General features: G+C 36.6%; 1 protein-coding gene across 4 annotated transcripts in view; it reads left to right on the top strand.

Annotated features, from left to right (window-relative positions):
* Positions 1–26,106, top strand: part of PTPDC1 (protein tyrosine phosphatase domain containing 1) — a gene marked incomplete at its 5' end in the record, with an annotated part of 88,829 nt that overhangs the window by 14,935 nt on the left and 47,788 nt on the right. For 2 of the 4 annotated variants that reach the window (XM_082612737.1, XM_082612739.1), the window contains one exon: positions 23,620–23,707. The exons of 1 other annotated variant lie outside the window; for it this stretch is intronic. In XM_082612737.1, coding sequence (XP_082468863.1) covers positions 23,626–23,707 — 82 coding nt within the window. Of the gene's footprint in view, positions 1–4,576; positions 4,640–23,619; positions 23,708–26,106 lie in introns of all 4 variants that reach the window. One more of the 4 variants, XM_082612738.1, reaches the window with a different exon arrangement.

Below are 26,106 nucleotides of genomic sequence, written 5' to 3' on the forward strand. Positions count from 1 at the left end.
TGAAATCTATGTAAGTAGTTACAGGTATGTAGCAAATTCAAGTTTTGCTTTTTGGAGGTTTCTGGAATTCTTTTTCCAAATATTTTCCATCCATGGTTGGTTGAATCCATGAATAGGGAACCTGTGGGTATAGAGGGCTAACTGTAGGCAATTTGTCTGTTTCTCCTTTCAGTTTTATCAGTTTTTGCTTCATGTTTATAAAGTTTATCAGTTCTCAAATTTGGGCATATTATCAATTTTGAGTCAATTTTTGTTTGTGGTATGAAAGGTCATTAGAGGTTCCTATTTTTGCATAGGGATATTCAGTTGTTTCAGCACACTTTGTTGAAAAGAGCATACTTTTTTCTACTTCACTGCCTTTATATCTTTGTCAGAAATCAGTTGTCCAGTAGGTGTGGGTATATTTCTGGACATTCTTTTTTCTTGTTTCATTGCTCCATTTATCTGGCTTTATGCTACTACGTCACTGTTTTTATTGCTGTTGGAAGTATTAGACTGAAAACTTTTCTTGTTCAAGTTGTTTTGGCTACTGTATTTCCATATAAGTTGTGTAATTGGCTTGTCAATTTCTGCAAAAAAACCTCATGACATTTTGGTTGAGATTGTGACGGATCTATAGGTCATTATGGGGAGAATTGATATCTTAGTCTTCTGAACTACTAACACAGGAGATCTTGCCCCTTTTTAAGGTCCTGTTTATTTTTTCTCAGTAGTGTTTTACAGTTTTCAGTATACAACCTTTTCACATCTTTTGTTAGATGTAGCCCTAAATATTTCATTATTTTTGATGCTATTGTAAATTTGCTTTCTAATTTTAATTTTATTATTTATGATTTATATAAAAATATGATTAATTTTTGTATGTTGATCATGTAACCTTGTTAAGTTGGCTTATTTCTAGTAGGTTTTTTCTGGATTGCACCAGATTACATAGTTGATGTGTCATCTCTGAATAAACATAATTTTACCTCCATACTGTATTGTGTAAAAGTGGTAAGAGTGGACCTGCTTTTCTCAGTGGGGGAAATATGTTAAACTGAATGAAATTTCAGCATATCAGAAACTTGTGAGCTGCCTAAAGCACTGCTGAAAGAGGATGCAAGGATGCTTCAGTATTTGAAAATCAGTGTAACTGACCATATTAACAGGTTAAAGAGACAAAAGTCACACAATTATATCAGTCGACGCAGAAAAAGCATTTACACAAATCAACACCGACTCATTAAAAACTCTCAGAAAGTTAGGAATAGAGGGGAACTGCCTCAGCTTGAAAAAGAGCATCTTTTTCTTACAGACCTTATAGAAGTAGAATTTATGTTTAGTTTAAACTTACAGAAATACAGTTGTTTTTGTATATCAATCTTGTATCCTGACAACTTGCTGAACTTATTAGTTCCAATAGTTTTGGTTTTTTTTGTTTGTTTGTTTTTTTTTTTTTGCGATACGCGGGCCTCTCACTGTTGTGGCCTCTCCCATTGCGGAGCACAGGCTCCGGACGCGCAGGCTCAGTGGCCATGGCTCACGGGCCTTGCCGCCCTGCGGCATGTGGGATCTTCCCAGACCGGGGCACGAACCCGTGTCCCCTGCATTGGCAGGCAGACTCCCAACCACTGCGCCACCAGGGAAGCCCAGTGTTTTTTTTTTTTTTAGTGGATTCCTTAAACTCTTCTAAACATCACATCATCTGCAAATTGAAATTCTTTTATTTCTTCCTTTGCAATATGGAAGACTTTTATTTCTTTATCTTGCATTATTGCTGTGACTGGAACCCCCATTACAGTGTTGAACAGAAGTGATAAGAGTGTATGTCTGTCTGGTGCTGGATCTTAGGGGAAAGCTGTTTGTATTCCGCCATTACTTATGATGTTGTGGGTTTTTCATAGGTGCCCTTTGTCAGTATGAGGAAATTCCCTTGTAATGCTAGTTTATTGAGTGTTTTTATCTTGAGAGGATGTTGGTTTTTGTCAAATGCTTTTTGTGTCTGTTGAGATGATCATGTGGTTTTTGTCATTTATTCCACTGATATGAGGTATTTCATTGATTTTGAATGTTACAGCAACCTCATGTTCCTGAGATAAATTCCATTTTATCATGGTGTATATACTTTTCTGTATGTTGTTGCATTTGGTTTGTTGCTAATATATTTTGAGGATTTTTTTCCTCCATATTCATAAGAGATACTGGTCTATAATTTTCTTGTGATGTTTTTCTCATTTTAGTATCAGTGTAATTCTGTACTCATAGAATGAATTGTGACATGTTCCTCCTCTTCTGTTTTTTGAGGAACTTGAAAAAGATTGGTGTTAATTCTTTAATGTTTGGTAGAACTCACCAGTAAAACCATCTAGGCTTGGTGCTTTTTTTGTGGCAAGTTTTTGGAATAATTAGTTTCTTTACTTGATATAGGTCTATTCAGATTTTCTATTTTTTTCTTTGTTTTAATTACTTCTTTATTGAGGTAACATTGGCTTATAGCATTATATAAGCTTCATGTGTGCAATAATATACTTCTGCTTCTCTATACATTACAGCTCACCAAAAATTTAGTTTCCATCTGTCACCACATAGTTGATCCCCTTTACCCATTTCACCCCCCTGCCACAACACACCTTCCTCTCTGGTAAGCACTACGCTCACTGTATCTATGTTTGGTTTAGTTTACTCAACTTTTTAAAATTCGTTTTTTATATTCCACATGAGTGAAATTATATGATATTTGTCTTTATTCATCTGACATATTTCACTTAGGATAATATTCTCAAGGTCCATCCATGTTGAAAGAAATGGCAAGATTTCTTTCTTTTTTTATGGCTGAGTAGTGTGTATTCTAGTATATATACATCTATCTATTTGTCTATCTACATCTTCTTTCTCCATTCATCACAAGATGGGCAATTAGGTTATATTCATATCATGGCTATTGTACATAATGCCACAATGATCACAGGGGTCCGTGTATCTTTTGGAGTGAGTGTTTTTGTATTCTTTAGATAAATACCCAAACAAGGGATAGCTGGACCTTATCGTAGTTCTATTAATTTTTTGAGGAATCTCCATACTGTTTTCCCTAGTGGCTACACCAATTTACATTCCCACCAATAGTGTATGAGTGTTCCCTTTTCTTCACATACTTGCTAAAACTTGTTATTTCTTGCCTTTTTGACAATAGCTTGTTAATTTTAACAAGCATGAGTTAGTATCTCATTGTGGTTTTGATTTGCATTTCTCTAATAAATAGTGCTGTTAACATCTTTTCATGTGCCTGTTGGCATTCTGTATGTCTTCTTTTGGAAGCTCCTTTGCCCACTTTTAAATAAGGTCATTTGGTTTTTTTGTTGTCATGTCGTATGAATTCTTTATGTATTTTGGATATCAATCCCTTATTGGATATATGATTTACAGATATCTTCTCCCATTCAGTAGGTTGTCTTTTCGTTCTGTTGACATTTTCCTTTGCTGTGCAGAAGCTTTTTAGTTTGATGGAGTCCTGTTTATTTTTGCTTTAGTTTCTCTTGCCTGAGGAGACATTATCTAGAAAGATAATAAGATCAGTGTCACAGTGCATACAGCCTATGTTTTCTTCCAGGAGTTTTATGGTTTCAGATCTTACATTCAAGTCTTTAATCTACTTTGAGTTGATTTTTGTGTATGATGTGAGATAGTGGTCTAGTTTCATTTTTCTTTTTTTGCATGTGATTGTCCAGTTTTCCCATCACCATTTGTTGAAAAGACTAGGCTTTCTCCATTGTATTTTCTTTGCTCCTTTGTCATAAATTAGTTGTCCATATATGTGTGGGTTTATTTCTTGCTCTCAGTTCTGTTCTATAGATCTATGTAACTTTTTCTGCCAATACCATGCTGTTTTGTTACTATAGCTTTGTAATATTTGAAATTGGGGTGTGTGATACCTCCAGCTTTGTTTTTTTTTTTTTTTCCATCAGGATTATGTTGGCTATTCAGGGGTCTTTTGTGGTTCCATGTAAGTCTTAGAAGTTTTTGTTCTGTTTCTGTGAAAAATGTCCTTGGAATTTTTGATAGGGATTTATTCAAACCTGAGATTGCTTTAGGACATTTGAGCAATGTTAATTCTTCCAATCTGTGAGCACAGAGTATATTTCCATTTATTTATCTCTTCTTCAGTATTTTTCAACAGTGTGTTATAGTTTTCAATGTACAGATCTTTCACCTCCTTGGTTAAATTTATTCCTAGATATTTTATTCTTTTTGTTGTGATTGTAAGTGGGGTTATTTTCTTAATTTCTCTTCCTGTTAGCTCAATGTTAGTGTGTTAAAAACACCACAAATTTGTGTATGTTGATTTTGTATTCTGCAACTTTGCTGTGTTTGTTTATTACTTCTAATAGTGGTGGTGTCTTTAGGGTTTCTAACATATATAATCATACCATCCACAAATAGTAACAGTTTTTTATTTCTTTTTCTTATCTAATTGCTCTACCTAGGACATCCAATGCTATGTTGAATAAGAGTGGCAAGAGTGGGCATCTTTGTCTTATTCCTAATTTTATTTTAATTTTTAAAATTTTTAAAATTTTTATTTGTTTTTTGGCTGCATTAGGTCTTCGTTGCTGTGCATGGGCTTTCTCTATTTGTGGCGAGCAGAGGCTACTCTTCGTTGCAAGTGAGCAGGCGTCTCATTGTGGTGGCTTTTCTTGTTGTGGAGCACAGGCTCTAGGCATGCGGGCTTCAGTAGTTGCAGCACACGGGCTCAGTAGTTGTGGCACACTGTCCCTAGAGTGCGTGGGCTTCAGTAGTTGGCGGTGCACAGGCTCAGTAGTTGTGGCACGTGGGCTCAGTAGTTGCGGTGCATGGGCTCTAGGGTGCGCAGTCTCAGTAGTTGTGGCATGTGGGCTCAGTAGTTGTGGCTCACAGGCTCTAGAGCGCTGGCTCAGTAGTTGTGGCGCACGGGTGTAGTTGCTCTGTGGCATGTGGGATCTTCCCGGACCAGGGATCGAACCCATGTCCCCTGCATTGGCAGGCAGATTCTTAACCACTGCGCCACTGGAGAAGTCCTTATTCCTAATTTTAATGGGATAGTTTTCAGTTTTTCACCAATGAGGGTGATGTTAGCTGTGCTTTTGTCATATATGGCCTTTATTATGTTGAGGTATGTTCTATACTCACTTTATTGAGTTTTTATCACAAATGGGTGTTAGAATCTTGTCAAATGCTTTTTCTGCATGTATTCAGATGATCTTATGTTTTTATGCTTCATTTTATTAATGTGATGTATCATTGTGATTGGTTTCAGGATATTGAACCATCCTTGCCTCCCTGGCATAAATCCCACTTGATCATGGTGTGTGATCCTTTGAGTATACTGTTATATATAGTTTGCCAATATTTTGTTGAGGATTTTTTCATCTGTGTTTATCAGAGATGTTGGCTGTAATTTTCTTTTTTGTGTGCTGTCTTCATTTGGTTTTGGTATCAGAGTGACATTGGCTTTATGAAATGAGTTAGAAAGCATTCCTTCTTCTTTATTTTTCTGAAGACTTTGATAGGATAGATATTAAATCTTCTTTGAATGTTTGATAGAATTCACCTGTGATGCTCTCTGGTCCTGGACTTTTGTTTTGGGGGAGGTTTTTATATTACTGTTTCAACCTCTGTCTTTATGATTCAGTTTTGGAAGGTTATATTATTCTAAGAATTTGTCTGTTTCTTCTAGGTTGTCCAATTTGTTGCTACGTAGCTGTTCATAAGATTCTCTTATAATTCTTTGCATTTTTGTGATATCTGGTTTGCTCTATTTCCAGTGCTTTCTAGTACATTCTTTATTTCATGTATTGAGTTCTTCAGCTCCAGAGTTTGTTGGGTTCTTTTTTAGAGTCTCAGTCTCTTTGGTAAAGTGTTCTTTCTGTTCATTAATTTTATTCCTGAGCTAATTGAACTTGGGCCTTTCTGAGTTTTCTTGTAGCTTGTGGAATTTCTTCATGACAGCTATTTTGAATTCTCTGTTAGATCATGATACTCCACAATTTTAGGTTGGTTTTTGGGGAATTGTCATTTTCTTTTTGTGATACAGTGTTACTGTGGTTCTTTAGGATGCCTGATGAGTTGTTCCTCTGCTGGTGCATTTGAAGTAGCAAATACTTTCCCACTGGGTTCTAATAACTCAACAAGTAAGAAAATAGAGGATTTTCTTTTGTTTTCCAGTGTCAGAGGTATTGCCCCATACCCTCATTATCGCTTCTTGTGCCTTCAGGTTCAGTGGCATCACCTCCTGGGGCACAGGGATGATGGGCTCTTCTGCTGCGTCCAGAATTCCATGAATCACAGGCTTCACCACCAAGGGTGGGATGGGGAGTTGGGTTCATGCAGGCACCTCTGCTTGTGTCTGGTATTATAAGGTTCACAGGCTCCACCACTGTGGGCACTGTGGCAGTAGGCCAGAGTCGTGGGCGCCTCAGTGACTTGGGGGATGGGGTCCTGGGCCCTAGTACTGCTGCTGCCCAGTTACCAGTAGCCATGGGTGCCACTCATGCTGGGAGGTCAGAGGCACGTATACCACCTCCTCTGTTGCTACCTGGTTTTCTGGGGCTGTGGACTTAGCTGTCGTGGCTGGAGCACTAGGATTGCAGGCACTGTCTCTATTGTTCCCTCTGTTCTGCCTCTGTGTGTTACAGTCCACCCACCTTTTGGTGTACAGGTGTGTGGTATTCTTCAGCATCCTACTGTGTTGAGTAGAGGGGACCTAGTTGAGTTATGGATGTTTTACTGGTTGTAGATTGAAAGGGAGTGTCTCATTTCACTGTGCTGCTGACATCACTCTCCCAGATTTTGTTTCTTCTCAAAGGTATTCTTGGTAGTTTGTGTCTTTCTAGGAACTTTTAAAATCTTTCTTAACTATTTGTTGGCATACTTTTCTTCATAGTATTCTCTTATAATCCTTTTTATTTCTGGTTATAATATACCCTCTTTATTATTATAATTTGAATCTTCTCTTTTTTGTGGTACGGGGCGGGGGGAAGTCTAGCTAAAAGTCTGTCAATTTTGTTGATTTTTTTAAAGAACCAACTTTTGGTTTTGTTGATTTTTCTGCATGACTTTTCTCTGTCTCTTTTTTTTCCATTCTGATCTTTTGCATTTCCTACCTCCTGCTTGCTTTGGGTTCATCTTGCTCTTCTTTTTTCCAGTTACTTAAGGTGGAAGGTTACTGAGTTGAATTCTTTCTCTTTCTAATATAGCGTTTGCAGCCATAAATTTCTCTTTAGCATTGCTGTGTATCAGCATAGCTGTGTATCACAAGGTTTGATTTTTTTTTGTTTTTTTCATTCATCCCAAAGTACTTTATGTTTTCCATTGTGTTTTCCTCTTTGACCCATTGGTTATTTAAGCATATGTTGCTTAACTTTTATATATTTGTCATTTTTCCACATTTTCTTTTGTTATTGATTTCAAATTTAATTTCATTGTGGTCAAAGAACATACTTTGCATGATTTAATTCTTTTTTAGTTTTTTGAGGTTTTGTCACCTAGCACATGATCTGTCACGGAGAATGTTTCATGTGCATTTGAGAAGAATGTGTATTCTGTTCTTTTTGGATCTAGAGTATTCTGTAGATATCTGCTACGACAAGGTAGTTTATGGTATTCTTCAATAAATTAGCTCTTTTTTGTTGATCTTCTGCCTTGCTTTCAACCCATTCTTATAAGAGAGGTATTGAAGTCTCCAACTATTTTTGTTGAATTGTCTATTTCTCCCTTCAGGTTTTCAGTTTTACTTCATGTATTTTGGGGCTCTCTTTTTAAGTGCAAGTATACTTATAGTCACTATATCTTCCTGATGAATCGATCCTCTTTTCATTGTAAAATATCTTTCTTTTGTTTCTAGGAACAATTTTTGCCTTATAGAATTTTGTGTGATGTTAGTATAGCCTTCTCAGTTCTATTTTGGTTATTGCTTGCATGGTCTATATTTTTCTATCTTTTATTTTTCAGCCTGTTTGTGTTATTGAATCTAACTTGTCTTTTGTAGATAGCATATAGTTGGATTTATTTTTTTGAATGGAATCCAATTTATGCCTTTTTGTTTTATGTTGTTTGGGTCCATGTTTTTAAGACTAATTTTTTTAGATCAGTTTTAAGTTCATAACAAAATTGTGAAGGTACAGAGAAAGGAAGGTACAGAGATTTCCCATATATCCCCTGCCCCAACAGATGCATCTCTCATTATCAGCATCACTCACCAAAATGCTACATTTGTTATAATCAATGAACCTACATTGATACATCATAGTCAGCCATAGTTTCCCTTAGGGTTCATTCTTGATGTACATTTTTTGGATTTGGACAAATGTATAATGACATACTCATCATTAGAACATCATACAGAGTATTTTCACTGCCCTAAAAATCCTCTTGCTCTGCCTATTCATCTCTTCTTACCTCTTTGCCTCCCCCATCCCCAGCAACAACTGATCTTTTTGTCTTCATAGTTTTGCTTTTTCCAGAATGTCATATAGTTGGAATCATATAGTATGTAGCATTTTCATATTGACTTCTTTCACTTAGTGATAATACATTTAAGATTCCTTCATGTCTTTTCATAGTTTGACAGCTCATTTCTTTTTAGTGCTGAATAATATTCCATTATCTGGATGTACTGCAACTTGTTTATTCATTCACTCATTGAAGGGCATCTTGATGCATCCAAGTATTATAAATTTGTTATAAACATTTGTGTGCAGGTTTTTGTGTGGACATAGTTTTCAACTCCTTTGGGAAAATACCAAGGAGCGTAATTGCTGCATTATATCGTAAGAGTATGTTTAGTTTTGTAAGAAACCACCAAACTCTTTCAAAGTGGCTGTACCATTTCACATTTCCACTAGTAATGTACAGAGTTCCTATTGCTCCACATTCTCACCAGCATTTGGTGTTATCAGTGTTCCAAGTTTTAGCCATTCTAATAGGTGTGTAATGGTATCTCATTGTTGTATTAATTTGCATTTCTCTGATGACATATGATGTGGAGCTCCTTTTCATATGATTATTTGCCATGTATTTTCTTTGGTGAGATCTCTGTTAAGGTCTTTGGCTCAGTTTTTACTCAGGTTGTTTGTTCTCTTATTGTTGAATTTTAAGAGTTGTTTGTATGTTTTGCATAACAGTCCATTACCAGATGTCTCTTGTGCAAATGTTTTTTCCCAGTCCGTGGTTTGTCTTCTCTTTCTTTTGACTTTGTCTTTCACAGAGCAGAAGTTTTTAATTTTAATTAAGTCCAGCTTATTAGTCATTTCTTTTATGGATTTTGTCTTTTTTGGTGTTGTATCTCAAAAGGCATCACTGTTTCCAAGGTTTTCTCCTATATTATCTTATAGAAGTTTTATAGTTTTGTGTTGTACATTTTGGCCTATCATTGATTTTGAGTTAATTTTTGTGATGAGTCTAAGGTCTATGTCTAGATTAATGTTTTTTTTCTTATGGACGTCCTGTTGTTCCAGCACCATTTGTTGAAGAGACTGTATAACTTTGCTCCTTTGTCAAAGATCAGGTGACTGTATTTATGTGGGTCTATTGCTGGGTTCTCTGTTTGGTCCATTGATCTGTTCTTTTGGCCAGTACCACATTGTCTTGATTACTGCTAGCTTTATTGTAAGTCTTGGAGTCAGGTAATATAAGTACTCCAGCTTTGTTCTTCTCATTCAGTATTGTGTTGGCTATCCTACATCTTTTGCCTTTCCATATAAACTTTAGAATCAGTTTGTTGATGTCTGTAAAATAACTTGTTGGGATTTTTTTGGCTGAGGTTGCATTGAATCTATAGATCAAGTTGGGGAGAACTGACATCTTGGCAATATTGAATCTTCCTGTCCATGAACATGGACTATTTTTCCATTTACTTATTTCTTCTTTGATTTTGTTCATTAGTGTTTTGTAGTTTTCCTCATGTAGGTCTTATATATATATTTTTAGGTGGCTCATTTTCTAAATCCATTCTGCCAATCTCTGACTTTTGATTGGGGTATGTAATCCATTTACACTTAGTGTAATTACTGATAAATTAGAATTTACACCTGCCCTTTTCTTGTTTTTATATGTCTTGCAGCTTTTGCGTTCCTTTATTCCTTGATTCTTGCCTTCTGTTGTGTTAGATATTTTTGATTATGCCTTTCCAATTTCATTTTTTTTCTTTTCTGTTTATTTTCAGTTATTTTCTTAGCACTCACCTTAGGATTACAATTAGCTCTTAAAACAGCCTCGTTCAGATTAATACTAGTTTAATTGAAGTATACAAAACCTTTCCTCCAGTATATCTGCATTTCCTTCTCCCTCTTCTGTACTATTACTGTCATCAAATTATACTTTTATATACACTTTATGCTTATCAACCTATTTTTATAATTATTGCTTTATGCAAGTATCTTAAAACTGGTCAAGAAAAGAGTTATATTTAAAGAGTTATATTTATTCCATAATACCCATTTAGTTAACTTTTTCTGGTGCTTTTTATTTCTTTGTGTGGATTCAAGTTACCCTATAATGTCATTCATTTCGGCCTGAAGGATTTCCTTTAGTATTTCTCATAGGGCAGGTCTGCTAGCAACAAATTCTCTCATATCTGTTTTATGGTTTTGGATTGTTTGTTTTTAAATCTGGAGGTGTCTTAATTTCTCCTTCATTTTTCAAGGAGAATTTAGCTGGTTATAGAATTCTTGGTTGACCATGTATTTCTTTCAGCACTTTGAAGGTGGTCATCTCAGAGTCTTCCATCTTTTCTGATGAGACATAACCATCTGTTGTTACCTTCTTCATGGTATTTTAGGCTACAACTTCCTCGACTCAGTTTTAGTTGCCTCTTTACTTTCATCTGCTTTCTTTCTTCCAAAATCCATTGAAGACTCTTGCTCCTTGCTCTGTGAGCTTATTCTTTTTTTTTTTTTTTTGCAGTACACGGGCCTCTCACTGTTGTGGCCTCTCCCGTTGCGGAGCACAGGCTCCGGATGCACAGGCTCAGCGGCCATGGCTCATGGGCCCAGCCGCTCCATGGCATGCGGGATCCTCCCGGACCAGGGCACCAACCCGCGTCCCCTGCATCGGCAGGCGGACTCTCAACCACTGTGCCACCAGGGAAGCCCCGAGCTTATTCTTTTTAAAATTTCTTCTCACCATGATCTTAGGAGGAAGGGGAAGCTAGTGTATGAGTTCAATCTACTACTTAAACCAGATATTCTCTGTGTCTTGCTATAGAAGTTCTAATCTAAGCCTGTGGTGTCCCAGGAGCTACACACCTGCCTATGTTTTAAGTCATCCAAGCTTGTCACCCAAGTATTTGAAATATGTTTCACAGGATGGCTTTTTCTTTGAGAAGTAGTTCAGGAATTTAAGAGGTGTAAAATCTTGTTATCCTTTCCAGTCTGTAAATAAATGGGGATAGTAAAGTGAATAGTAAACTCTGCTTCATCCAATATTTTAAGCTTTTCATGTTGAACTAGCTGCAATTTATTTTAAAAATTCTAAACAGTATCACAATATGTATATTTAAAGGTGAATGTAATTATATGTCTGCAATAATTATATACTTACTAAAAGGAATATTCAGATAATAAACATCTGTTGCTTAGGAATCCTAATTATGGTCTCCAAAATGATGCGGTGTGTGGTGCTTGACTAAAAAGTGGCTGATGTGGAGAGTCTTTCTTCTTGCTGATACCACTTGCATAGCAATGCCCTGATTCCAGGTGATGTGTTTGGTTTAAAATAGAATTTTGGTAAGAACATTAGTGCCCAGGTCTCACCCAGGAACATGAGGCTTTTTCTTGGTCTGGTTGATGATGTAGGACTTCTTAATATATTTCAAGACATTGTGAAGATCGGCTCAGAAAAAAGCAAGGTTTGCTTGTGTGACAGGTTTTAACAGAACCCAGGAGACACTCTTTGACAATAACCTATAGAATATGTGCTGTTAGGTAAATGCAGATTGCTTACCTAATGCAGTAGTTCTCAAAGCATCAGCATCACTGGAAACTAGTTAAAAATGCAGATTCTCAGCCCCACTCAGACCTACTGAGTGGAAATTCTGGGGGTGGGGCCTAGCAGTCTCGGTTTTTAAGAAAGCCCTCCAAGTGATTCTGATGAGTGTTGAATTAGGAATTGTTGACCTCCTTATGAGTTTAGAAGTATCTGTGGTGGTGATATTCACGTGAGGTTGGTTCAACCCTGTAGAAATAACCAGCCAGATGTGGTTGTTTCTGGGAAAAGGCTAGGGAGTATGGAAACCTTGCTTGTGAAAACCAGCTTCACCTATTGTTAATATCGTACCTATCTGCTTTATCATAATATGTTTTCTGAAGAATCTGAAACAAACAGCATATTTCTTTAAATGATGAAATGGTGAGAATCGTACTGTAGTATTGTTTTGCCCTGATCTGTGATGAGTCTCCTGAGAGACAGGGACCCTGCCTAAGGTGTATTTAAGGTGTGAGATCACAGAAGCCAGTGAAGTTCATAGCAAACTGCCAGACATATTGTATATTCAAAGCAGTCCTAAGTTCTTTCCCTGAGGACTTAACATAGTTAGAAAGGCTGGAGGGATTTGGAAAAAAAAGAAAAGGTGTTTTTTAAATGTTGCCTGCCTGCCGTCCGGAAGTGATTTGAGGAGAAAGGGGATTTTATATAGTTCTGGGGGTTTGGGTTTTTTTTTGTTGTTTTTGGAGTTTTTTTGTTTTGTTTTTTTGAGGTTGCAGATTCAGAGGTGAGGACTTACAGTTTAAAAGTAACCTGGTTTGGTTTTGTTTTACTACATAAAGAGTCATGAGTGCTTTAATTCTTTTAAGAACAAAATACTACTGTGGTATTAGGAAGCTATGTTTTATAGCATCCGAGCCACTAGATAAATCTTCAGTCAGCCCTTCATGATAAGGGGATGTGAATAAACTGCGTAATTGGTATTAGGGAAGGCATCCTAAAGGAGAGAAAATTTGGGCTGAGGGTTGAATTTATTGTCATCATGTGTATTTGGCAGAAGAAAACAGCTACACCCCTCAGGGAATTAGAAGAAATACAAATTTGTCAGGTTGAAAATAGGTGAGAAGTTGGAGATATAACTGTGATCAGGAAAGCTAAGATAGGGAGAATGCCATTCCTTGCATTTGCGTAGTGGTACTGTCATGTAATTGATAGGCTCTTAGCGATAATCTTGAGATAAGTAAAGCACTATTACTGTGCCTCCTTTACAGACTAAAAAGCTGAGGTTCAAAGAGATTAAGTGATGGTGGTGTGTTGGCAGCTACTTTTTATTGAACGTGTATTCATGTATTTGTTCAACAAATCTTTAAGCACCTACTACGTGATAGGCCCTTTTCTGGCCTTTTGAGGCATAACAGTTGACAAAGCAGACAAAAATCTATGTCTTCATTGAGTAGAGAAAAGCAGATGATAAACAGGAGAAATAAATAAATAAATGATGGAATGTGCTATTCATAAGTCCTGAAGAGAAAAGTGGCACAGGGAAGGGGAGCTGGTTTAAATTGTAAATCGGGTGACTAGAAGGGTTTTGAAGAGAAGGGTGACATGAAGTTAACAAGATCACTCTGGCTGCTGTCTTGAGAACAGACTGAATTATGCATCAGGCATGGAATTGGATCTGTGTACTGGCTCTCAGGTAATCTTTATAGCTACTGCAGAGCAGATAGTCTCAGAGATGTTAGTAAGTGTGCTTAAGGTCACAGAGCTAGTAAGTGCCAACGACTCTATTGAAAATATGTTTAGATTTTATAATGTTACGTTCAGACCAGCTGCATTTCTTTTTCTGTTGGGAGGGAGGAACCTAAAATGTGTTAAACCTAAAAGGGGCTGTGTTCTTGATATTTGTCTTTGGTACAGCAGTGAATGAAGATTTGGAATGAAGAATCATCAGATTGCCTGCACAGAGCAAAATAAATTTGAAAATTTTGCTGTGGAAAGGAGATCAGAAGAGTTTCTTGAAAATGAAGAAATTAGAAATGGTGCAGAATCCAGCATAGCCAAGTTACAATGCATAGTGTAGCTGACTAACAGTGACGTTCCTTTTATTTAGTGTGAGGTCTTTCTTAATTGTTGAGAAGCTGTATGTGTAGTGGTTAAGAGCACTAACTCTGGAGCTAAACTGTGTAAATTCAAATCCCAGCTCAAATCCCAATTCAAATAATAGATGTGACTTCAGGCAAATTATTTGATTTCTCTTTGCCTTAGTTTCCTAATCTGTAAAATAGAAATAATGTACAAACTAAACATGTTCTTACCATATGATCCAGCAGTCATGCTCCTTGGTGTTTACCCAAAGGAGCTGTAAAACCTATGTTCACACAAAAACCTGTGCACAGATGTTTATAGCCACTGTATTCATAATTATCAAAACTTGGAAGCAACCAAGTTCTTCAGTAGGTTGGTGAATAAACTGTGTTACATCTAGAGAATGGAATATTATTCAGCACTAAAAAGAAATGAGCTATCAAGCCATGAAAAGACATGGAGAACCTTACTTGCATATTACTAAGTGAAAGTACCCAATATGAAAAGGCTACATAATGTATGATTCCACCTGTATTATCAATACATTCTGGAAAAGCCAAAATACGGAGACAATAAAAAGATCAGTGGTTGCTGGGGTAGGGTAGGGAGCATAACTAAGTGGAGCATAGAGGACTTTTAGGGTAGTGAAAATATTCTGTATGATACTATAATGGTGGATACATGCCATGCATTTGTCCAATTCCACAGTGTCCAATACCAAGAGTGAACCCTAAGGTAAACTATGGACTCTGCGTGATTATGATGTGTCAATGTAGGTTCATCTATTGTAACAGATGTACCACTGTGGTAGGGGTTGTTGATAATGGGAAAAAGGCTGTGCATGTGCGAGGTAAGGTGGGGGGTTATGGGAAATCTCCATACCTTCTACTCAGTTTTACTATGGACCTAAAACTGCTCTAAAAAATAAAGCTATTTTTTTGTTACAAAGCAGAAACTAACACACCATTGTAAAGCAATTACACTCCAATAAAGATGTTCAAAAAATAAACAAATAAAGCTATTTTTTTAAAATGGGAATAATGGTAGTATTCACCTAATAGTGTTGTCATGGATATTATATGAATTAGGATATATAAAGCATTTGGAACAGTGCCTGGCATCGAGTAAGCTTATGTGTTTTAGTTATTATTCATGAACATAAAAATATTTATATAGGTTTCATGGGTTCACTTATAGACTTGGGCTTCCATCTCTGTTTTTCCCCCTACAAACTTAAGTTTTTCAGCCTCAAATTCTTCTGTCATGGTTGCTGTGTAGAATCTAATCATATTGACTGTACTTCTTTAAGTGTGGGCAGAAGGCCTCTTACCAGAATGAGCTGGCGTGTTAAGTTGATAATACAAATTGTTACACCAAACTTACCAACTCAGACATTTTGAGGGTGGGCCAAGGAATTTGCATTTTCCACAAGCACCCAAGGTGATTCTGATGCAAGTTGGAGTGGTAGTGCTTTGAGAATCTAGGAAGGATTATAGCACATTTCTAACTTCCCAGGCACTTCTTAATGTAATCCCCACAAATTCTCTCCCAAAAATACACATGTAGATTTTGGCAGATCACTGTGTATCTGGAAGATGGAAGGGAAAGTAGTGACCTAAGAACTCCTCAGTCCACCTCAGAACCCAGTCTCTGGTGTGAAATGACTTTTTTATGAAGTAGAACATACTTTGTTTCGAACTCTTACTTTGTGATGATTCTTAACAGTATGAGTCGTAGTCCATACTGTTCTAACTTTTAAGTATTAAGTACTAAATAGTGAGCGTGTGATTAACCTAACAGTTGAGTCATTTTGAGGGACTTGGGATAAAAGCAAATTCTAGGATAGAGCGAGCAAAATATCTGTCATAAGGAGCAGAAAATGAAGTTAAGTAATATATGATGGTGCAGTGAAATGATAGGATTACTATTCAAACCCTTTTTCTCCTGAATCTACAACCAGGCACATGAAATAAATTCAGTTGTGAATGGAGATAATGTTTTTATAAATCTTCTTGAAAAGCTCAACCATTACTAACTACTGGCAGGACTGTTTTACAGATAATGAAGGGAATCCTTTACAGATTCTTATAAAAAATCACAGAAGAATGAAGTGAGTATAGATAGAAGGGAAAGAAACAAAAGGATTACAGATATTGGTTTGCAAATGAAAATAAACAAGCATTTATTGAATACCTATATACCAGACATTGTGCTAGAAACACACACACACACACAACCTCTCATCTTCACAGCATCTTAAGAAAGTAGATATAATAATCCTCATTTTACAGAAGATAAAATTGAAGCTCAAAATGGTTCATACAGAAGGCAATGAACTGAGTCAAGATTTAAACAGAGAACTTTTGACTGTACCATATAGTTTAACTAACCTAGTTGAGCTGTATATAATTGGACAGTAAATTAATGTTTTTATGCAGAGTCAGTGTACAATGAGCACTCTTGCAGAGTTCCCCTGAATTTGAGGTATTTGAAGAGGGCCAACGGAGATTTCTGCTTCCAACCAAGATGAAATAACAGAGACCAGAATCACCCTCCTGCCTGAAATAACTATAAAACTAGGCAAAATATATTTAAAAAATGGGTTTTGGACATTGGAAAGCAGGCAGCTTGGAATTGTGATATCTGAGAGAAGAGAAATGTGATGAGCCTAAGGTTGTACCAGCTGCCTCTCTGGAAGCAATCTGTAGGCTGCAGTGTAGGGGTACCTAAACAGAGCCTTCTCAGAGATGTGTAGAGAGCCAGGGTGGCTAGAATTTGCAGCGTAGCATACTGGAGAGAAGGGAGCAGTGTGAAGAGAGCCTTCAGAAACGTGCAGAGGGCCCTCATGTCTTCGCTGGCCTAAAGTATTTGGCTGAGTACTGATCTGTGCAAATTACTCAAGACTAGGGAAAGATACAGGAAGGAGTAGACAGAACAGTTTTCAGGGCACTCAGGGGGCTGGAAATAGTTCGTGTTTCCACCAGCCACGGAAGAAAGGCCTCATAATACTCAGAGAAGCAGGTGGAAGCCTTAGAAAGATGTGGCCTTAAGCAATGGGCCTAAAGTAAACTGCCTAAAATAAAGGCAGTTCTGGAGCTGCCATACTGATTTCAAATAACTAGTCTAATGAGAAAGGAAAAAAAAGTCAGCAATTGAGACCTATTGAATAAGTAATGAGGATTTCCTTGAGGAGAAAGAAGGATTAAGTAAAACAGGATGAAAGTTTGACTGGTTGTTCAGGAAAACAGGAAAGCTGTTTAATTTATAAAGCAGTGGAACTGAGGCTACTAGAGTTTAGATGACGGGAAGTGATCAGCAACTGCAAGAAGAATGAAAAGGAGTCTGCACTGGATGCTTTTGATGGCCCTACAGGTACAAATAGAGCTGATTTTCTGTCTTAACTCTTAGATTTTGAATGGTCTTGAAATATTCTGTTTCTCAAACTAATGTTTATTATATATTTCAGATCTTTGAAAATTGGTAATTTAACTGTACGCACGTATAGTAACTCTTGGGTTACTAACACCTTTAAAGAAAAATTTCCATTCTTCCACTGTTTTTCCTAGGTTAGAAGAATTACTTTTTCATATAAAGCATGTCGTGTTGTTTGCTAAAATATAGTATTTAAGCTTTACAATTGTAGATAATTTACAAATGAGAATATTTTATTTTACTATTTTTAAAGATGGCTTTTATAAAGTCATATTAGGATACATATGATATTCTTTAAAGATGGACTATCTTAAAAAAAAAAAGATGGACTATCTTTAATTTTGTAGATTAACTTACGTTTTAGCAATAGTACTGTTAACCTGCAAAAAAGGGACAGCATTTATCACCCCCAAATGGGAGACATTAAATTGGGATTTACATCTTATATTGGAGAAAGCTTTTTGTATTGTGTCACTGCAGCCAGAAAAGTCAAAGGAAAAATCTTACAGGCTGGACTACAAGACAGAGTTAGACTGCTAGGCAAAACACACAGCATATTTAAGACACGGTAAGCTATTTTTAAAAAGATGTGCAGGGACTTCCCTGGCAGTCCAGTGGTTAAGACTTGGCCTTCCAATGCAGGGGGTGCAGGTTCCGTCCCTGGTCAGGGAGCTAAGATCCCATATGCCTTGGGGCCAAAAAACCAAAACATAAAGCAGAAGCTATATTGTAACAAATTCAATGAAGACTTTAAAAATGGTCCACATCAAAAATAAATAAATAAAAAATAAAAAGATGTGTAGCATATATGATCAAGAGTCGATATTGGGCTTCCCTGGTGGCGCAGTGGTTGAGAGTCCGCCTGCCGATGCAGGGGACACGGGTTCATGCCCCGGTCTGGGAGGATCCCACATGCCGTGGAGCGGTTGGGCCCGTGAGCCATGGCCATTGAGCCTGCGCGTCCGGAGCCTGTGCTCCGCAACGGGAGAGGCCACAACAGTGAGAGGCCCACATACTGCAAAAAACAAAACAAAACAAAGAGTCGATATTAATATAGAAAGACATCTTGCAAGTCTGTAAGAAAGGGGCAGATGTCCCAGTAGGAAAAGGGCTAAATTCTGAAGCAGGCAGTTTATTTACAAGAAATTCACTTTTTAAAAAAAGTTTCTGAAAAACTACTTTTCCTCACTTAAGAAATGCAAAGTAAAACAATAATGAGATGATTCTGTTAAAAAGGTTTAAAATGGCTGGCATTGATGAGGACGAAAGAAAAGACTTGTCTTTTAATAAATTGGGTAAATTGGTCAGGTCTTTCTATAGGGCACAGTGGATTGGTATTAGAAGCGTGCAGGCTGTATTCATGTCCCAGCTCTACCAGTGAAAATGTGTAATCTCAAGCAAGGTTTCCCACCTGAGAAAATGGAGCTAATAATAGTATATAATGCATAGAGTGATTCTGTAAGAATGACATGGATTTTGTAAAGTAAAGCACTTAAAATATAGATCATGGTACTTGGTACACAGACAATTTTAGCTTCTGAAGGAGACTCAATCTGCATATTGAAAGGAACTAATAATCAAGGTTAATGAAAAGGGCCTGTTTCTAATACACTGATTGACACCCAGACTTCTCATCAGCAATGTTGTTTGTTAAAACACAGTAGACATGACATATAGCATGGCTTTCAACCTAGAATTCTGTAAGTAGCCAAATTATCAGCTGACTATGAGGTTAAAATAAATATTTTCAGAATGAGAGGACTTAGAAAGTTTGTCGTCCATTCACCTTTCATGAAAAAATTACTTGAGGATAGAGCAAAGCCAAAGCAGAATCTGAGGAACAGTGGCCTCAACTCAGGGGTGCAATTAAAAGAAATCCTAGGTTGATAACTGTTTAGTGGGCCTAGGAAGCTTTTCATCCACATTAGAATTAGGAACCCAAAGGGCTTGGAAAAAATATTTTTAAAAAGCAAGTAGATAGTATGATTAAGAATTTGAAAGATCTTAGGGATATGAAATAAATATTTGTTTATCAGCAAGAAAAAGGCAATTAAAAACCAGGGGGGGAGGGCCTCCCTGGTGGCGCAGTGGTTGAGAGTCCGCCTGCCGATGCAGGGGATACGGGTTCGTGCCCCGGTCTGGGAGGATCCCATATGCCGCGGAGCGGCTGGGCCCGTGAGCCATGGCCGCTGGGCCTGCGCGTCCGGAGCCTGTGCTCCGCAACGGGAGAGACCACAACAGTGAGAGGCCCGCATACCGCAAAAAGAAAAAAAAAAAAAAAAAAAAAAAAAAACCAGGGGGAAGTCTATATAAGAAATACATTGTCTAAATTTACAGCAGAACAAAATCTGCCCTTGTTTTAAGCAGCTAATGAAATAAAAGATAATCCACTTGACACTGATGCTTGGAATGTTTTACTTTGAGCAGCACAGGTTTTGTTATACAAGATTGCACTTCTTTTTATGAGTCCAAGCATAAGACTTGGTAACAAATATTTTTAAGGTAAGTATATATGGATTATACATATGTGTATACAGATATATATATATATAATATCTAATACACTCACAATAATTATATTGTATTTTGTCTTACATATTGGAATAAGCCTAGAGACAAAGCATGGGAAACTTAATTACGGATGTAGCTAAAGCTAAAAAATTAAAAATCTTTTAAAAAAAGAAATGATATAATTAGCAGAACTTGGAAGTGGAGGGGAAAGATGAAATGGAATAATACAGATAAACTACTTTTCTTATTTTACAAGGTAAGGAGTCAAGATACTGTTTAAAGTTGATAGAAGAGATGGTTAAAGGATGTTATTTAAAATTACAAAGATAATCAGAAGAATTAAAAATATAATGATGTATTAAATGGGGAAAGGTTTGGCATGGTGGGAGGTTGGTAGAGTAAATGAGCCAATTTCCTCATCTTTTATACCAAGAATTCAATAATCTGGTGAATCATTTTAAAGATGGTAAAATAATAACCAGAGGTGTACATATAGTCACTACCCCCCAGAAGAACTAAAGCCTATGTTTACATTGTTTACCTCTGGGGAGTAAAGCTTGGGCTCTGAGATAGGAATGGAGACTTTACTTCTCCTTCTGTACCATTCATTTCACTTTAAACTTTTATATATGTTTAATTATCTGTACTGAATGTCCATTTTTTAACCTCAAAATGTATTATATAGATCATTCTTTAGCCTTTTTTTTTTTTAACCATTGTATCCTGATGTGTCTTGAGACTGCTGAAAACTGCTTGAGACTGCTGAAATATGGTGGTAAGCCACATACACTACAGACAGAGGAGCTGATTGTTTTTGTTCTAATTTTTGATGATCACACCCCACCTGAGGGATACATCTCAGCTCTGAGTACTAGGATATGAATAACTATAGAGTGTAAACAGAAAACGACATCCAGGTCTGTGAGGTCTAGAACCATTACGTATGAAAAATGGTGAGGGGAGGAACTGCTGGTGGTTAGTCTGGGAAGATGTAATTTGGGAGTAAGGGGAACATGATCGCCGGCCAGCTTTTGAAATGAGGAAGAAAGGGTTTATTTATTGTTCTGTGTAGTCTCAAAGGGCAGAAATATTTCTGACCAATGGGCAGAAATTACAGAGTGGCCACGTTATAAAGAGCTTTCTAACTACCAGAGCTGTGTGATAATGTCAGTGTTACTGTTCAGAGACATTGTGGAGAGAATGCTCTTGTGGGTTAGGATTCTAATAGAGGACTTCTGAGGTTCCTTACAACTTTGAGTTTCTGAGGGACTAGTTAAAAAGAAAGTTTTTAAAGACAGTCCACAATTATATTTGTACTTTTTACTACCCAAAAGAGTAAAATTAATTCAACACTCTTTAAAGCCATGGGGTTTTTCTGTTTTTGTTTTTGTTTGTTATTTTGGCCGCGTGGCACAGCATGTGGGATCTTAATTCCCCGACCAGGGATCGAACCCGCGCCCCCTGCATTGGAAGCGAGGAGTCTTAACCACAACATGAAAAGCCACGTTTTCAATGAGCTCTAGGTCTTGGGGATACAGACATAAATAAGACATGAATAGATCCATGAAACTCAGTCTGGTATGCCCATTTCAGCTCAACAGATGTGCAGTGAATGTGTTCCTTACACCAGACTCTACCCTTCTTTAGAGACAGAGATGAGCAAATCATGGCTTCTCCTCTCGAGACCCTGTGGTGTGCAGGGGAGCCAGTCCGGTAGTCGCATTTCATTACATTACAGCTGAAGAGCTTAGGGTGGCATCAGGGAAGCCTTCACAGAAAAAGTGATGACTGGTTCTGCCTTGTTACCACATGCTGGATCACCTGGGACATGCTTTATAACTCCTCATCTACAAAACAACCTGGGCTAGAACTCTGACTGCTCTAAAATTCCATGGTTCTAAAATGGTGGTAAATTGTTTTTTGGTCAAAACATGTTTTAAAAGTCCAAATTTTTGAAAAGTCATGTGGTAAAAATGTTCACTGTAAATCTAATCATAATGAATATTCTTTCAAATTAAGTTTTTGCTAATGAGTTTCCTGGAACAACTTGTTCCGTTAGTCCACTGACTTCTTGTCTTTATGTAACATTCATTTGAAATGTTATGCCCATTATAAAATTTTGTATTAATTAGTATGATAGCAGATTTGTATATAAATATTGCAGGAATTTATTTTTTCTTTCATGTTAGAGCACCTCTATGATTTTAATTCTTGTATTTCTTTTGAAGGGAGACAGTTTCATTGAGTAGGACTTTAGATTAAAAATTTTATACCTATTGAGCATATAAAACTTGATTTTAGAAATAAAATTTTAGTGAATTTGAAATTCTTGGAGGACCCCTGAAATTTGTGAAGTGATTTTTTTTACAAAAATAAATGCTCTAAGGAAAAATATTAAGGCTGTATTATCACCACTGTTAATTTATTGGTGCAAAAAATTTCAACAGATTTTTAGAGCATTTAAAAAAAATACATAATGATATAAAAATTATAGTTTGACCCCCCAGTCATTGATACCCAAACAATAAACATGCTTTTTCAAAGAAAAATATTAAAATCATTATTTAGAAAAAAACTTTAATATTGTGTGTGACTTTCTGTTGTGTCACAGTCAACTCTCCCCTTCTAGAACATTCCAAGCTTTTAATCATGGTTTGGTCTTTCTGGTGACCAGCGCCATCCAGGAGCCATCCAGTAGCCCACCTAGAGTTAAAGTTGCCTCATTAGAATTGGAACAAAAGAGGCTCCTAGGGCTCCTATCACTTAGGAATTTACGACGGTCTAGTTGCTCTGTCAGGAACCAGGGAACAAAGATCAATGTGTTTTCCTTATTTCACAATCCAACACATAATAGGGGCTTCAGAAAGGTGGCAGTTTTTGCTTTTTGACACATAAAAAGATTTACTTAACTTTCCTCAGTGGAGAAACCATAGCAACACAGTGATCGCTTAGCCATATAGCTTAGCATGAGCTAGATGAAGACTGTTAACTGTAAAGTCATAAACTCAGTAAACTCTCATTTAATTAGTAAAGAATGAGGGCTTCTGTTTAATTGCCTAGTGTACTGTCATGTCCACAATAAATGTTACTCCTTGAGCCCAGTTCAAGTACAAATTCCTTCTTCAAGCCTTGCACCTGCCCTCAAATTGGACAGCCCTCTTGCTTGTCCAAGACTGCCTTGTGACACTTAGCACATATTAGCATTATTTGTGTCTACATCTTCTCTTCCCAACAGTCTATAAATGTATAGGAAGAGTATGTCTTTTTTTTCTCTGTAATGTCCTTACTGTCTAGCACAGCACTGTCCAATAGAATATCATGTGAGCCACATATTCAAATTTAGATTCTCCAGTAACAATAAAAAGAATCAGAAAAATAATTTTAATAATGTATTTAACCCAAAATATCAAAAATATTTCAATGCCAAATAAATGTAAAAAATTAGATATTTTACATTCTTTTTATGTACAAGTCTCCAAAATCTTGTATTTTATATCTACAACATATCTCAAATCTGTACTAGCCACATTTCAAGTGCTCAATAACCCCTTAGCTAATGACTGCTGTATTAGACAGTAGAAGTCTAGCACATTATAGGTGATTAGCATATGAATATTCTATAGGCAAACCTTCAAAAAGTAATCTTTTCCCCCCCAACAGACTACCATGGCTGCGGGAGTCTTGCCTCAAAATGAACAACCATATTCTACTTTGGTGAATAACAGTGGGTATGCTGCAAACATGAAAGGTAATAGTTCTTTAATATGCTTTTTGTCTTTGTGTAAACTAGAGTTTAATAAAGTTATATGAATACACATGAAGGAAAAGGCTGATTCTTCATATTGGAATCTCAAGTTGCAGGTACTACTTACAGCCTTTTGTTTATTTCTGCCTTACTATTTTCACCTGTTAAAATTCCTTTTCAAAATCCTGAGTAATGACCTTAGCCTTTTTTATTCCTTAATTTTTTATACAATTTTTGAAGGTTACCTTGCATTTACAGTTCTTACAAAATGTTGACTGTATTCCCTGTGTTGTACAGTATATTCTTGAGCTTATCTTACACCCAGTAGTTTGTACCTCCCAGTCCCCTACTCCTGTATTGCTCCCCTCACCACTGATAACCATTAGTTTGTTCTCAATATCTGTGGGTCTTTTATGTTATATTCACTAGTTTGTTGTATTTTTTATATTCCACATAAAAGTGATATTGTACAGTACTTGTCTTTCTCTGACTTATTCACTTAGCATAGTGCCCTCCAAGTCCATCCATGTTACTGCAAATGGCAAGATTTTGTTCTTTTTTATGGCTGAATAAATTCCATTGTGTATATATATGCCACATCTTCTTTATCTGTTCATTTGTTGATGGACACTTAGGTTGATCCATATCTTGGCTATTGTAAATAACGCTGCTGTGAACATTGGGGTGCATGTACCTTTTCGAGTTAATGTTTTTCTTTCTTTTGGATATATACCCAAGAGTGGAAGTTCTATATGGTAGTTCTATTTTTAGCTTTTTGAGAAAACTCTATACTGTTTTCCACAGTGGCCACACCAATTTACATTCCCACGAACAATGTACAAAGGTTCCCTTTTCTCCACATCCTCGCCAACATTTATTATTTGTGTTCTTTTTAATGATAGCCATTCTGACAGGTGTGAGGTGATATCTCATTGTGGCTCTAATTTGCAATTCCCTGTTGATTAGCTATGTTGAGCATCTTTTCATGTGCCTGTTGGCCATCTATATTTCCTCTTTGGAAAAATGTCTATTCAGTTCTGCCCATTTTTTAATCAGGTGTATGACCTGTTTATATCAATATATGTTGGATATTAATCGCTTATTGGTCATATCATTTGCAACTATCTTCTCCCATTCAGTAGGTTGTCTTTTCATTTTGTCGATGGTTTCCTTTGCTGTGCAAAAGTTTTTAGATTTAATTAGGTCTCATTTGTTTATTTTTGCTTTTATTTCCTTTGCTTTAGGAGGCAGATCCAAAAAACTTTCTACAATTTATGTCAAAGGGTGTTCTGCCTGTGTTTTCCTCTAGGAGTTGTATAGTACCGGCCTTAAATTTAGGTCTTTAATTCATTTTGAGTTTATTTTTGTATATGATGTTACAGAATGTTCTAATTTCATTCTTTTACATGTAGCTGTCCAGTTTTCCCAGCACCACTTATTGAAGAGACTGTCTTTTCCCCATTGTATATTCTTGCCTCCTTTGTCATAGATTAAATGACCATAAGTGCTTGAGTTTATACTAGGCTCTCTATCCCTATTGATCTATGTGTGTTTTTGTGCCACTACCATACTGTTTTGATCACTGTAGCTTTGTAGTATAGTCTGAAGTCAGGGAGCGTGATTCCTCCAGCTCTGTTCTTCTTTCTCAAGATTGTTTTGGCTATTTGGGGTCTTTTTTGTTTCCATACAAATTTTTTAAATTATTTATTCTAGTTCTGTGAAAAATGGCATTGGTATTTTGATAGGGATTCCATTGAATCTGTATATAGCCTTGGTCAGTATGGTCATTTTAACAACATTGATTCTTCCAATCCAAGAACATGGTATATCTTTCCATCTGTTTATGTCATCTTCAGTTTCTTTCATCAGTGTCTTACAGTTTTCTGAGTACAGGTCTTTTGTTTCCTTAGGTAGATTTATTCCTAGGTATGTTATTCTTTTTGATGCAATGGTAAATGGGATTGTTTCCTTATTTCTCCTTCTGATAGTTCATTGTTAGTGTATGGAAATGAACAGATTTCTGTCTATCAAGTTTGTGTCCTTCAACTTTACCAAATTCATTAATCAGCTCTAGTAGTTTTCTGGTGACATCCTTAGGATTTTCTATGTGTAGTATCATGTCATCTGCAAACATTAACAGTTTTACTTCTTCCTTTCCAATTTAGATTCTTTTTATTTATTTTTCTTGTCTGATTGCTGTGGCTAGGACTTCCAAAACTATGTTGAATTAAAGTGGCGAGAGTGGATATCCTTGTCTTATTCCTAATCTTAGAGGAAATGCTTTCAGCTTTTCACCATTGAGTATGATGTTAGCTGTGGGTTTGTCGTATATGGCCTTTATTAAGATGAGGTGTGTTCCATCTACTCTCACTTTTTGGAGAGTTTTTATCATAACTGGATGT

Source organism: Mesoplodon mirus (genome assembly GCF_964341445.2).
Source record: "Mesoplodon mirus genome assembly, chromosome: 1".
Taxonomy (NCBI): Eukaryota; Metazoa; Chordata; class Mammalia; order Artiodactyla; family Ziphiidae; genus Mesoplodon; species Mesoplodon mirus.